The sequence below is a fragment of the Gymnogyps californianus genome, chromosome 1 (assembly GCF_018139145.2).
Source record: "Gymnogyps californianus isolate 813 chromosome 1, ASM1813914v2, whole genome shotgun sequence".
NCBI lineage: Eukaryota > Metazoa > Chordata > Aves > Accipitriformes > Cathartidae > Gymnogyps > Gymnogyps californianus.
The window spans coordinates 160291891-160307601 of record NC_059471.1 but is presented as its reverse complement, the minus strand read 5'-3'; the positions used below and the strand labels follow the sequence as shown (position 1 = coordinate 160307601).

At 42.8% G+C, this 15711-nt stretch overlaps 1 protein-coding gene across 2 annotated transcripts in view; it reads left to right on the top strand.

Annotated features, from left to right (window-relative positions):
• The window catches only part of RBFOX2 (RNA binding fox-1 homolog 2), a 172707-nt gene that overhangs the window by 120180 nt on the left and 36816 nt on the right, over positions 1-15711 (top strand). For both annotated transcript variants that reach the window (XM_050894258.1, XM_050894266.1), the window contains exon 4: positions 5295-5441. In XM_050894258.1, coding sequence (XP_050750215.1) covers positions 5295-5441 — 147 coding nt within the window. The remainder of the gene's footprint in view (positions 1-5294; positions 5442-15711) is intronic.

The window sequence follows — 15711 nt, the reverse complement described above, 5'->3', positions numbered from 1 at the left end:
TGTCAGAAAGAAGATAGTGTGCTGGATGGATCTTAGTCTGTCACTGTGTGGCTGTTCTTCTGCCGCTGTCAGTGGAGCGGACCAGGGGTGACCACTAGTTCAGGAAGTCTTGCTGCCTCTTTCACCTTGTCAGGGCATCCCTGTTTTGTGAGGAATGGACGGAACCTGCTCACAAAGGGTTTCAGGGGGCTTCATTTCACCACTTCATTGAAAGGGGGGGAAAAAAGCACCAAAGAATCCTATAAAAAAAAATACGACTGGGAAAAACAAAGTAATTTTAAATATCACTACATGGAAAATGTTATCTGACACATCAGAGATGTCTTTGTTGTCCAGGACAGGTAGCAAAGCTTCCTATGTGCTTTCCTGTGTTAGGTTTGTGTTCTGACTTCAGGTACAGTATATCTTCATTTAATGAGGAGAGTGAACAAAATGACTTAAGCTTCAGTATGTCTGAAAACAGGTAACTAATAATCAGAAAAAATATGCCCTGAATTAATCTGACTATATTGAAAATAGTTAAAAGCCTAGCAGAAGTTATTTGGTACGTCCTTAGCAATGTTTTTTTTGTCCAGTTTTCAGCATACAGAGTACTTGGGCATGTTGTTAATTGTCCCTGGAGTGTAGCCCACTTTTTTTTTTTAATATAATACTGCTGGCATCTCTGAAAAATCAAGTACATGGATATAATTCTAAAATTATATTTACTGCTATTGAAAGGTGATTATTAGCCCTGCAGTATTCTGTCTGCTAAACAAGTGTCGTTTAAGCAGTAGAAGTTCCCATGCCCTTTGCTCTTGGATGTGCAGGACCTCAGTCCTAGTCTGGTAGAGTGTGATGGGGAAGGAGAGGGGTTTTGTGTCTAGTGCCTAATTCTTCACTTGTTTTTCCACCAAAGCTGCTCAATGGATATCTGTTCATTCATGAGTGGTTGTTTTGATGCGGGTTCTTCACTAGAAGTTGCAGAGATCTTCCCACTTTGTCTGTGCTCTCCTTTGCAGTGGGAAGATTGCCTTCTGCCAGTCATAGCTTTCAGTCCTTGTCTCCATGCAGTTCCTCAAACTCTTGATCCAAACAGTGTCTTTTTTTTTTCTTTTCTTTTTGCATCCGAGACTGGTCTAGAAGCAGTGGAGTGAGCACAGTCTGTCTCCCAGATTTTGTAAGCCACCCAAGTCCCCTTTTAAATATAGTTATTAGTTACAGTTTGTATTTTGTAAATATTTTCTTTGTAGTGATTTATGGCTCTTAACCTCCTCATTATGATTCACAACATTTTGGACCGCCTGCTTCCTGGGGGAGAGGATGGGGGGTTGTTTTTTGTTTCTCTATAACTTGGATCTGAAGCGATTCCAGTTCTAGAAGCAAGTGGGAGATGGAAACAGAATGTGCTGGATATTAATAGTCTCTGTGCTGGCCTGTTGCATTGGTGTTTGTCTAGCTCGTCAGGGAGGTAGCCCTCTGTCTGGCCTGCTCAGAGCTCAGGTGGCGCTGGAGCCCCTGCCTCCTTCCCTCCAAGGAGAAATCATCAGCAATTGCTTGTTCACCAGCTGCTTTAGGATAGAAGAGTGTAGCTGAGAGGTGGGAAGATGGTTGGAGAGCTGCCCCCAAACCTTTCAGAACAGTTAGCAGGTGTCCTTCTCCCCTTTTACATGCATACGTGCACACGTATACATCCAAGCTTCTCTTTGCAGCTGCCTCTTCTTGCTTAGGGTTTCCTTACTGCTGGCGGGTGTAAGGGAGGAGCTGGCACGGGGGCACAGGCAGCAAGTAGTTAAAAGTGAAGCACGTATTGCACGTGTCCTGAGCTCTGATGCATTTCTCGGTGACCTTGAGCAGAGCTCAAAGCTTGCGTGTGCAGGCGTGAATGACATTATCACCTGCATAAGTATATGTTATGCAGACTATGCTGTGGAGGTAAGGTGGATCCAGTACTGTTTCTAAATGCAGGATCTTTGCTGCAGCATGTGTCTGTGTTGCCTGATGACAGGCATTGAGACTTAGGGAACATGTATTAGCTCCCTTCCGAGCTGAATTGGTGTCTGTAGCGAAGGGAGAGGGCTGGTTCTTCGCTGTGAAGTATTGACCTGAGGCCAGAAGGAAGGAGCTGAAACTCGGTGTGGGGAGCGGGCACTTGGTGAAACGCGGGCTTTTATCATCTGGCTTGGTCAGGGTAGCGCTGTTGCCAGTCTCCATTATGTGCTGCCTGAGAATAGGCTCCAGGCCCTTCCTTTCATCTCCTACCTAATGAATTAAGACAAGGAATAACTATAAAAGGCGGGGGGGGGGGGAAAGGCAAGATATGAGGAGTCTGTCTTTCATTTATGTTGTAGCTGAATGTGTGGCAGTAGACAAATGTATTAAGCTAATGTTATAGTGGCTGAAAGTTCAAATCTTACCTTCGGGCCATGCACGACAGAAATGAGGGAGCTACAGCATCCAGAGAGAGAAGGTATTTAATGTTAAACTACTGCTGAAAAATCAGGATATGTGAAAGCCTGAAAAGCATTTGGGGACTCTTAGTGTAGTCAAAAAAGTAAGAGTGGACTGAGATCCCCAGTTCCTTCTATTGTTTCTCCTCTTTGAAGCCTTTGTCTTATTGTACACACCACATGTGCTGCAAAATGATTCCTGTGTGGCGACAGCACTCTGCCATATGCAGGAACAGCTGTGAGTGTTTTTGAGCAGGCCACTGTACATGATACATTGCACCCTTGGTAAGAAAGGAGTTCTCTGCCTGCGAACAAATGGATGGGAGAGGAGTGCAAACAACCTCCCAGCTTACTCCCCTGTGTGGAGCAGATCCAGTCCTATGCAACCTATATTTGAATTTAGAGACTAAAACGTTTTTGTTGTCACCGTTCAGAATCTGTGCCTTTCCTCATTCACACTGCAGAAGATGCACTAGTGTGTGTGTTTGAGGATGCACCTGTGTGCATGGGTGTTTGCCCACTTGCCAGTTCCGCGCAAAGCCATAGAAAACATGGGATTTGGCAAATTGCATTAGCAGGGCTCCAAAGTGGATTGTAGAGCTCCCTTTCGGCAGGAGTGTTGATGATTTTGGGGAGTTATTTTGGAGCGCTCACTTGCAGGCGTGTATGGTGGTGATGGATGGGCTTCCCCTGTGTTTTGTCCTTCCTGGACAGATTTGCCCTGAGGAGCAAAGGACTCTGATGGAGTCATAAAAATAAAACCACCAAATAGCATAGCACGATTGAATCGTAAGCCAGCTGCATTGATTCTTCCCCTAGGGTGCACTCTCTGTATGTTTGGAGATGGATTTTGTCATAGGGGTGAGGATAGGAGAAGAGGAGGAACTTGGGGAGGAGGCGGCATCTTTCTAGATACGATCAAATGGAATTTTCAGAGGTTGTTCTTGAAAATTTGATGTTTGGGGGATGGATAAGTCTTAGCCAAATAAAAATGCTTCATCCTGCTAGGCTTCTCCTGAGACTTGCATGGCCCTGGGGAGTAGAGATATTTGCAGGGCAGTATCTCCACTCTTCCTATGACAGCTTAATTTATATTAACCAGATCAAACGTGTTTTGTGCTGCCTGCACAACCCTACTAAAATAAAACGGAAAGCTGCCACTGCTTTGCTCAGCATGATAAGACCCCAGTGCTTACTGTTTGCTTGCTCTTGTTAGTGCTTTATAACCAATATACAAGTTCAAGGTCATGTCTGGAAGAGACGTTTCTGGCCAGAAGAAGCTCTCTTAATGTCGCCAGTTTAGTTCATCTGTGGAGAGATGTTTCTTTCCAAATATTCATGAAGTGTTGTATATTGAGTGATGTGCAGAGCAGTCTAGCAAGTCCAGTCAGCGGTTGGGGAGTCCCCTGAGATTTCTTTCCTCTTTGGTACACAAATTGTGTATTTAAAACAGGAAAAAAAAAAAAAGGCCCCAAAACAATAAAAAAACCTCCTACTCTTAAATCTTCAGTTTTAAGGCCTGTGCGTGTTCTTGAAGGTGCCTAAAAAAGGGTGACTCTAGCAATTACGTGGTCCTTGCCTTCTTGTAGAACTTCTTTTCATTTGATGACTTCAAGAAGTCGTCGGGTTGGCATCTAAAGAGATGAAATTACACTTAAAAGTGCATCACACAGGTGGTCAAAGCATGACTCCTAGGAGGCTGAGGCAAGCAGCAGGAGATAGAGTGAGTGGGTGGGTGCTTTTTGAATACCTTGGTCTGTCAATGCTTACCTTGGAAAGGGACAGAGCAATAAAACCGATCAAATTGTAGTCTACGTTGTTCTGTAGCTCTGAGTTTTTGAGGTCATTTTTCTGACTAAAGTGCAAAAAATACCATTTTCTCATCAAGCCATTTTGCAAAGGGGCCTTGCCTTTATACTTAGTACTGTGCTCAAATTTTACCACTTCTTAGTCAAAGCTCAACACAGGCGGCTGAGATTCTCTTCCTTTCCCCTCCCCTGCCCATCATCTCTGTGGGGGCATTGGGTCTCTCCTCTGGCACATCGGTCTCCCTTATTTCTCTGCCTTCTTGCTGTACTTTCTCTGTGCGCAAGTACCCCTGGCCCACTCCTTGACCTGGCTTCGCTGTACCAGTCAGTGCTTGGGAACACTGGAACAAATTCTCTTGTTTTAGCTGTGGAATTGGTAGCAGAAAGTACCACTTGGAGTTTTTATAAATCCTGCAGTGGTAATGACGGTTTCCTGTCCCTGGGCTGACTTTTAAATGTACGAGAAAAGTTAATCAAAGACATCCGTAAGCTGTTCATATGTGGATTTTACCATTTAATTATAGATCTTCTTTTGGGGTAATGTTTCTCTGAAGGGAGCTTGACAGAGCAGATGCCGTTTTGCCTGGGGATGCATTTCTGGTATTGGCCTGGTGAAGAGCTGCCACTTCAGCTGTGGGATTTTGATGATTGCATGAACATCCTGCCACATGAGATTAGAGTGGTGGTACTACCTCCCAGCTTCAGGATATGAAAGATCCGCCTCTTCATTAGAGCTTTCATACGGTGGCAGCTGAAGGGAGGAAGAACAGGGGAAAAGAGAGAAGCAATTTAAGAAAACCAAAGGCAAATCTACTAAGCTAAAAGGTGATCTGAGGGGAGGGAGGCTGAGATCTCATTACTGTTTACTCATGGAAAGGGAGGGGAAGAACAACAGATCAATTGTTAAACATTACTGGCTTTATCAAAATAATTGTCAAGTGCTCAGATACCACAATCGCAAGTGTAGTACTAATACCTGAAAAGAGATAGGCGAAGCATGTGAAAGGAATTTGTGTGGTTTCTATTCGTGCGCACACTTTTGTCTTTCTGATTTCAGCAGACAGAAGGAGGGGCACAGACAGATGGACAGCAATCACAGACACAGAGCAGTGAGAATACAGAGAGCAAATCCACTCCAAAACGACTTCATGTGTCTAACATTCCCTTCCGCTTTCGAGATCCCGACCTTCGGCAGATGTTTGGGGTAAGTTACCAGCACCTTTTAAGGCATGGCAGATTCTCCTTCCCCACAGGTAGGACACATGGTGCTAGTGTAGTCATGTGAAGGAAAAGTCCTTTCCCCTCAATTTAGTCAGTACACTGTAAAATATTTGCAGGACTAGGACAATTGGTAGTGTTTACCTGAGCTGGTAAATACACATGAAAACTATAACTGTGTTGTTCACATCAAGATGTTGAGTGTAACCTAAGAATTAGTTTGGAAAAAAAAAAAAACCAAACAAAACTTCACCTTATTTCCAAGTAAAGACTAGGATTAAACATTGACTTAATATATCCCTTGCAAAGCACTGTTTTTCAGTTGCTTAGAAACTTGTTGAAATATTTATGTCTTTCCTCATGATCCACTTCTGTGATTGAAAAATTGCTGCAAGGAATTGGCCAACTAGCTATTGCATGTGGAAAAGCTAGTGCAAGTCAGATGGTATTTTACATTGTGTATGATATACATTCTGTTTCTTCTGACCAAATAGTTTGTCTTCCTTAATCTTTGTATGCTATTCATCATTCTCAATTTATAAGCTCTTTGAGGAAGAGTTTGTTCACATAGGCATAGGTGGTGACTCATTCCATGTGGACACAGAGATAAATGAGTTAGATGCTTCATGACCTAACCTTCAGGTGAGGTTACCTATATATCATCATCATCAGGAATCCTTGACTTGTTGATATGATGGTAACATCCTTGGTTGATGGCATGTTTTAAAGTCTTCAGAAATATTTATTTCTAAAGTTAACAGACTTTAAATGTTGCTGCCTGTTTTAAGATGCAATACAGAGGACTCAAGTCAGGAAAGACCAAAGCTAAGGTTCCTCTTACCACCTTAGGCTTTGAGTGTATACCTTGCTCCTAACTGCATAGCCAGCTGTTCCTCCAAAATCTTGCAGTGTTCCTGTTTCAGTTGTATCTCGAGCCATCTGTGTGGGTGTGTATGCTTGCACATACACTCACACTCTCACGTGGAGAGTAGTGTTACAGTATGTAAATGTGTCAGATTCACAGACTTCAAGCTTAGACTGCTATACATGAGAGAAGAATTGGGCTTATCTGTTCATAGCTTGGACAGTACAAAGTGAACAAAGTGTGCAGAAATGTTAAAAATTTCACTGATGGTCTTCAGCAAGAGTCCCAATTGCTATGCATTGTGAGAGACCTTTGTTCTTTGTTCTTGAAGCTTTCTGTGTCCATAAGAAGCTATTTTGTGGATGAGACCAAATGGAGAGGAGTGGTCAAAATGCAGGAGGGCAGGGCTGCTATTCAGAGGGACCTGACCAGGCTGGAGAAATGTGCTGACAGGAGTCTTAAGATACTCACCAAGAGCGAGTTTCAAGCCTTCCACCTGGGAGGGAATAACCCCTGCAGCAGTACAGGCTGGGGGCCGGTTATCTAGGAAGGTGCTCTGCAGTAAAAGATTTAGGGGTTCTGATGGACAAGAAATCAAACACAGGCAGCAGTGTGCCCTTGCGGCAAAGATGGCCAGCTATATCCTGGGCTGTGTTAGTGAGTGTAGCCAGCAGGCCCAGGTAAGTGATCCCCCCCGTCTTCAGCAGTTGTTGGGCTGCATCTGGAATACTGTGTCCAGTTTGGGCTCTCCAGGGCAAGAAGTGCACTTCATCTAAGTAAAATATTGGAGCAAGCCCAGTGGGCACCACTAAGATGTTCAGGGGGCTGGAGAACATGGCATGTGAGCAGAGTCTTGAGACCTGGGCCTGTTCAGCGATCAGAAGAGAAGGCAGAGGGGGAGATGTTTTTGCTGTCTGCAGATACTTGATCAGAGGATACAGAAAAGATGTAGCCAGATTCTTTTTGGTTGTGTGTAATGATGAGATGAGAGATAACAAACACAAGTTGGAACATGGGAAATTTCAATTAGATATCAGGAATTTTTTTTTTTTTTTTTTTTTTTTTAAAAACTGTGAGAGTGGTTAAATAGTGGAACATGTTGCCCAGAGAGGTTGTGGAACCCCCATCCTTGAAGGTATTTGTCTTGGCTGGACACAGCCTGGCCAACGAGATCTCATTAGACCTGCTTTGAGCAGAGATTGCACTAAATGACCTCTGGAGGTAGGTCCCCACCAAAATTATGATTCTGTGATTCTGTTGCAGGAGGCCTGGGTTTGCTTCCATGTTGTTCGTACATCAAATTGTCACACTCTTGACATCTGTCGGAATGTTTTCAGGGTGAAACTCATCTCCTGGCAATCTGTGATTGCTGAATCTTCTCAGTTGCCTGTTCTGCTTTTGTGTTTTTTAGCTTGCTTTTTGCTGTTGCAGGGCTGTGTGGGTAGGCAGTTCCGTCCGGTTTGGATGAGCCGGTTGCTGAAATCACAGCCAGTTCTTGGACCACCTGCTACAATCTGTATTTAGCACGTCCTGCTCTGTGTTACTGCTGCTCCCCTCTCCTGGTAGTTGCATCACTTACATAAATTGTTCCACGTTGTTGCTGCCCCTTCCCTTGGGACCAGTGCTTGGCTTGACGACTGGCCCCTTTCATGCTCATTGACCTTGATGCTGTTCCTCGCTGTGCTCCTGGTGTGGGGGACATGGTTGAGATGGAAATGACAAGAAGATCCCTGTCCTGGTGACTCTTTTGTCTGCTTTGCAGATTGGGAGACCCAGGCAATTTGAATTAACTGCTGTCCTGAGAAGTGACTTGTAGAAAATGCAGCCTAACTGCTTGCATTAAGGTCTCCTATCCTTTTTTGGGCCCGTATGGTGCCACTAGTTGTACGTAGAAGGGGTGGGGAAATCCACTATATGAGTTGGTTTCTGGTGTTCAAGTTATTTGTTTATTTTTTCTCTAAACATCATCTCAAGTTCCAGCACAGTAATGTGATTTTAACTGGGGTAAATGGTATATTCCCTATAAAACCTTTTGCTAGTTCACCTGGCCCTGTGTTTGCTGAGAGGTATGCCTACCAGAAGAGCATTCATCTTTTGGGGCACAAAAAAACACATGTGCCATTTTCCTGTAAGAGAGAACTTTGCTACTTTGCCAAGGAAATAATTGATGGTTCTTGCACTTCTCCCTTTTTCTTTCAGTGCTGCTTTTCTCAGCATGCTCAGGGCCTCAAGCAGGAGAGCATTTCTCTCTGAGTCCTCCTTGCTCCTATTTCTTTTTCAGGATCAGGATGCTTTCCCTTGGGTGACTCATTGAAACCAACCGTTTCTCCTACAGGGGACTCATGGTTGTCTGAGTCTTCAGCTGTGGCTAGCTTGTAACCCCCATCTTCTCCCTCTCCCTTCTGTGTGTCAGGTCACATCTCCTCAACGTCATATCTGAGAGACTCAAAATCCTTGCCTGGAGTGATTTACCCAAGCTACTGTACAAAGAGAGGAATTGGGTAGACAGCAAAGCCGTGGAGGAAGAAATAAATGTGATGGTAGGGAGGCAGTAAAGAAGTCCCCTGAGGACGGAACAGCATGCGAGAGGTCAGCCCAGTCCTGGGGCGCAGAACATTAGCTAATGCTTTTGTCCAGACTTGAGTAGAAGTGGACTTCAGACATGTTGTCCCATGTGTGATTAAATGGGTATTACATAATGCTTTCTAAACCCTCACCATTTCTGAGAGCTGCAGGCCTAAGTATTTCCTGACAAATTCAAGTTATTTGGGTTTCAAACCATCTCTCACCTGTTATGTGTTTCTAACAGGTCCCTGAGATATCCTCAGGAATGGAACAAACATTTCCTTATGTATATGCTGCTTATAAGGAGGCAAATAAAATAGGCTGATTAAAACAGGTAATATTTACTTGACATTTCATGATGCCAATAAAAAGACTTCCAGAAAGCTTCTAGAAGGAATAGGTCATTTTTTAATGCACACAGTTCTGCACCCACTGTGGAATAAATCAATAGTTGACCTTGTTCTAGCAGATAAAGAAGAGTTAATAGCTGACCTGAAATCTCACGGTTGCCTAGGTACCAGTGATTGTTATTTGTCTGTATTTACTTTGTGCAAACAGAATATGGCATCAGGCAGTAATGTAAGGAGCTTTAGAAGAGTCTGTTTCTTTGAGTTTAAACAATTGGCAGGATAACTGCTTGGGATGGTACCTTCAAAAGGGAAGTGTTAATGGAAGCTATAAAGTATTCAACAAAATCATACTGATGGCCAAAAAGGCATGATTCCACAGTCACTGCACTGTGTTAATAAAACACAAAGCATTCTGCACATTAGGCAGGGAGGATGAGGAGGAGGAGGAAGTAAATGGCAGCGAATAGAATTGCAAACTTAAACAAAGAAGCAGGTGAGAAAGGAAGTATGCTAATCATGGAGATACCGGTGATGTAGGTTCAGAGAAGGTGTCAATTTTTTACATGCAAAGAGAAAAGATCCAGGTGTAGGTCCAGTATAAAATTAGGAAGTAGTTGTGTGTTTTGGGGAAAAAAACCAACAAAACAAAAGGAAAAAAAAACAACAGAAAAACAGGCAAAAAAAACGCAGCTTGCTGTGTTCGTGATGTAACAAGAGGCATTTGTACCATATCTGGTTTTGTATATAATTTATAACAAAGGAGGATGAGACAGTGCTCGCTAATATTTAAAAACCAGCAGATCTAGATAAGATATGTCCAAAGATAATAGCCAAAGCAAGGAGCTCTCTTATTCATTAATGTTAATTTTTAGCCAATTCTTGTAAGCTAGGGGAGTTGCAGAAGGCTGGAACGCTGCCCACCAGAATTCACTATGGAAAAAATTGAAAGGGATGACCAGAAGAGCTATGAACTAATTATCCATATGTTGATCCAAGATAAAAATAATTTTGGAATGTTTTAAAAAAACATTAGAATCTGAAGAAACAGTTTAATACCTATTCAGTGTGACTTTGTATAAGGTGATATACATCTTTTCAGACAAATATTGTCTTGTCTATTTTGACAAGATTGTACAAAGCAAAACTGATATAGTTGAACACTGTTCAACCCATTGAATTCATCTAAGTGACCAATTTTGATGTTTAAGAAAAAGAATACTTATCTCAAATAAACACAACGCACATTAGAGGGATTAAAAACCTCTTTAAGGATAGATAATAAAAAAATAGTAGTTATTGGGGAGACGTCAGTGATCAAGACTGTTTCTAGTGTCAGTTTCCCCAGGGATCTGTTTCAGTCGCAGTCCTGTTCAGTATCTGTATCAGCCCATGGAGACAGTACTTTTAAAACCTTGTCAGTAAGGTTTGCAGTTAAAAAACTGTGTGAGGAGGGGGAAAGAGAAAGGTAAGGTTACTGGTAGAGAATGACTTGAAATGCCTGATTAACTGACAATAAATTCAACAAAAAAGTGTTTGATGCAGCTCAGTGCAGAGTACTGAGTATGTGGGAACCTGGCTATGCTTGTAGGATGGCAAGCTTTCTTTGGAAAACACTGATTTGGGAGACTACTAGTGATCATCGAAGGTAGTTGCTTCAACAATGCAAAGGGGGGTATCAGGTTTAAGGAGGGATGTGATCTTGCTCACGCTCAAAGTTGAAAAGACTGTGACTGCGTAATTTTGTTCAGTTCTGAGATCAGTTTAGGACCAAAAAAATAATCTGGGGCTTGGAAGATGAGTGGCTTTTTAACTGTGTAAGGTGTTGGATACATGATTTACTCAGCTTATTAAAGAGAGGTTGGGAGATGACAAGTCTGTTCTGTTCAGGTGCTTATGCATGGATGATACCTCCTAATAGGGGTTTTAGGTCTTGTTGACAGTCATAATAAGATTTTCCAGTTGGAAGCTGAGATTTAACACAATTAACCTTGAAATAAGAGAGAAATTCTTAGTCATTTAGGCTAATTTAAACAATGGAACAACTTACCAGGGAGTAGAAGCGTTGCTATCAGTGTTAAAAACAAGTTAGCAACTCTTTTCAAAATCTTATTATCCAGTTTCTGAGGGACATTCTTTGGCTAGTGTGTGTTGAGGACTCTGACATGATGGTAGTAGTCTTCTTAACTGCTGGTAGGCTGTCCCCTTCCTTACTGGACTATGTATGCAGAAGAAAAGCTCATGTTTCCTTCAACATGTTTCCAGTCCTTTAAGCTTTGTGCTATGATAGTGTCTGTGCTTGTACCTCATGGTTGATAGCTTCAGTCCTTCCCTCTTAGGCTTTAAGAAGCAGTTTTCCTCCCAGTATAAAATTGTTTGGGATACTCTGGTCAGTTCTGGACTTCAGAGTCTCTTGGGGAAGATGGAGGCTGGGTTGGACTGCCTGCAAGAGGAAAATCCATCTGTTCTCAAGCTGAATCATTAATTGCCTCTACAAAAACAGGCAAAATGGATCGTTTTGGTAGTTCATATGAGTGTCTGTGCACTAAATCCTTCTTATCTGTTGTGAGAGCAACAGTATGAGGAGTCAGAATTGACATTTCTCAGAATTTACCATGGTGAAATACTCTTTGCTCAAGAATCTTCAACTATTTTTAAAAAAGGAGATAGTGTAAGATAAAAATAAGGACTATGTTGATGACGATTGCAGATGAAGGTGGGATAGCACAGTACAGGGTGTGAATTCTCGCAGGCTCTGGCATCAGATGGAGACACTGCCTTTTTTAAAACATGCTCACTCCATGGCTGCTGCTTGTAGGCTGTTAACTGCTTCTGTTAACATCATCAGCCTAGTTGATAAAGGGGGTTTTGTGCGTTATCAGCTACAGCAGTAATAATGCATAGCTGTTTTTATATAAAGGTGACCATTCTGTCACATTTAATAACTTTCAGTTAATGAAGTTATTAATAACTTCATTTATTAATGGTGGCAGAATGATAGCTACCTTTTTTTAACACTGGGTTTTAAGGCAGGTAATGTGGTTATCCTTTTCCTTCTCCAAGCATAAGTCATATCTCTATTGTGAGGTTCTTTATGGTGTATGTTTGTGGTAGACCGCTGCTTTGTATGACCCAAGCAACACAGCTCTGGGAGCTCAGATATTTTTGGAAGCTCTTGTAGCCTTCAGATCTCGGCCTCTAGGGAAACATTTTGGCACTTTGCACTTCCTAAAATATCTCAGTGGGTATAATTTCTCATCCAACTTCATTCTGGTGTCAAGAGTGCAAAACACCTCCATGGGCCTATAGTTTGAGGCTGAAGCAATAACAAGCTAGACTACAGCTCTTTCTCACCAAGAATTTGGTAAAATTTTAAGTCTGTATTTGCCAGTAAATAAATTTAAATACACAAGTAATTCATGATGCCCAAGTATTGGCAATGGCAGAAAACTACTCATTAGGTGTTAAGGTAAGTAGGTAAATAATGCAATAGACCAAGAAGCTCTGACCTGCAGGTGTTGATGCAGTGAGGCCTGAAGTACAGCACTAGGACAGTTGCTGAAAGGGACTCTGCTTTCTGAGTGGATTGGACATCTGAAGGAGGAAATCCTGTCTTTTGGATATCAAGATGTATTTTAGTTCTTTCATCTCCAAATGGTACTGGCCGCTGATCACACGTAACAAGTCTTACGTGCCAGTATTGGAGAACAAACGTTCTGACACAAGGTGGCCTCTTTGTGATGATTCTTGTTTCCAAGCTCTTCCTGCAATGAGAGTGAGCTCCAGCCCTGTCACAAGGCAGGACTTTGTTCCTGCTGATGTTGGGTAGAGTTAGAAGAGGCACTGCTGTTTACCCTGATGTGTTTCACCACTGTGATTTCTGGAGTCACCTTTTGCAAGTGACTTGTGCGCTCAGTGCTGCTTGAGCATCCTGCTTTGTCTGCACGGCTATACTGGGGACCATGGTACTTCTGCACGGGGTACTTGTGCCGCTGCAGCTGTCAACAACTATTGTACTGTCTGTCTTGCTCTGCGAAAACTGTGTGCTGATGCCACAGGACGTAGAAACTTCTGTAGTGACCATCTGGTGGAAGGCAGCAATGGCTGGATCACACTTTTATCTAAGATTTGTTTAGGTTTTCATATGAGTTACTGGAAGAGTCTGCAGTGAAAGTGGTCTGAACATCATTTGGGAAACAGTGCTGTGCTGTAGCTGGATTTACTTGCATAAAAGGCCTGGGTAAAATGAAATGGAGTTGTCTTTTATAACCCAGTTTTATATGGATTCAGTCTACATGTGTGAGTCCTCTCAAATTGAGCTTTGAATGTATGCTGGTTTTGTGGCCATGGGTCCAAATGCCTTTTCTGTGGCAGCAGTACCAGGTTACGGTGCAGTCACACCTCTGGGGACAGCACAAGGCAGGAGCAAGAAGCTGGAAGTGTAGACCTGGAAGCTGGCCTGGTGTTAAGATCTCTGGAACGGTACCCTGCGGTACTGTTCACCCCCATCTCACTGTTTTGTGTGAAAATCTTGTATTTGTGAGTCAGAGGATAACAAATGACTGAGAAACTATGTTCCTCGTCACTTTGCTGGGATGGCTGTGATCTGTAAATCCTGTTAGAAGTCTGTACTCTTTGTGTGGCTTCCTTTTAAGGTCTGGTTTCTTAGAAAACGTGTTTTGTTGGGCAACAGGTCAACCCTAATAAGGGCTTGTTGGTGCTTGTTTACTGTCTGTTCAGTTGGTAAACTATGGTAGTGCTTTGGTTTATAAATCCTTGATGTTTCCATCTTCCTGTCAGCAAAGCATACTGGTGTCGCTTGGCTCAACAGGGTTGGCCCCACTATTTTGAAGAGATGTGACCCAGCTTTAGGTGAGAACGTTCATGTACTGATAGCAGCGTACTTCTGGCAGACCCCATGCTGCCATAACTAAGCACTGAGTAATACACGCTACAATGGTGCCAGCTGTTCTCAGCTAAAAGTATATCCCATGGAGCTGGGAGCTAGCGTAAGGACTCTCTTTGCAGCATGGACCTGTCCTGCATATGAAATGCTCTTGCTCATCCACCTCAAGCCTAAGGACCTGAAATGGTTTCCTGCATAGAAGGTTGGTTTCCTGGCTGTTTTGAATTTTGACCATCTTTGAGAATGGACTGTTTGGCATCTTTGAGGTTTAGCTAGTTCACTGCACTCGTCTCTAAGTGAATTTTGTAGGGCCAGTGCAAAGCTGCTGGGGTATACAGAGTTCTCTTGTAGGGATGCGAGGTTGTTGAATGGTGGCTCGTTACCTTCTGTTGTTCTGTGATTTCTAGAGAATTCATCTTGTACTCCCTGTTGTTTGCATCTTTAGGGTTAAGTTATTTGTCTGGCACGTTTTGGAGCTGATTTTGAAAGCTCTAGACAGGAAGAGAAGGCAGGGCCAGCTGGAACAAAGCATACAGGAGGGGCCCTACCAAACTGTCAGTGCCTCGGAAGGCAAAAGCTCTCTGGTGCCAGATCTCTCAAATTTATTGTATATAATGTAGTTATGGCCTCTGCTGGAAAAATCTGCTGCCTTCATGTCATCTGGGTGGAAAGAAACACACAGCATGCATATACCCTTCCTTGCACAATGCCCTTGCATTTATGATAAGGTACATCATGTTCAAGCAAGAAAACTGGGCTCTGGTCATAGCTGATGTCTATTAATATCTTTATGCCTCTTAAAACTGTTATGCTACCATTGTAGAGGAGATGATTCTCATTTACCTGCTTTACAGAAAAATAACTGAAAGCTGGTACAAGGTCAGTCCAGGGATTGGAGGACTAAGAGCAAGATGCTATAGCTCCTATGCCACGGCATGACTGGAAGTGTGTGTGTGTGTGTATCTGTCCATCATATGGCATGTGCATGAGCAGTTCACGGAGGAGGCCTATTGCACGATCTGATGTGATCGGGGATGCTGGCTTCTTAGTCACATAGTAAGCTTTTTAAGTCATGATGGGAAGTATTTGAGATGTGTAGTCCTGCAATGCCTTCTTCAGAGGCTGTGAACTGCTGAGGATTTTTTTCCCTTGCTGCTGTTTAGAGTTGTAAGTAGAAGTTCTTGGTAATCATTGAGTGAACGAATCAGGTCTGTGAGAACAGTAATTCATGTCTTCAAGGTTAGAGATTAGAGAGTCATCCTCATGGATGACCTAAGCATGGATCTTGTTTGATTTGGCCAGACCCTCTGTCTGCTGGAAAATACAAACATGCCTGTATACATGATTTTAAAAAATTGCTATGGGGGCATTTGGTGTTGACCCTTGTATTTAGATGGGCTAGTATTTTCCATACAAAAATTGTGACCTTTTGCTGAGGAGCTCTTAAAACTTACATTGTTTGCAGTAGGCTGTTGACATTTGGTAGGGGAAGCACCATCAAAGAACAAAGTGCCTTTTTATGTTCCACTAAATTAGATTCAGCTTTGAAGGAGATATAAACTGTTAAAATGAA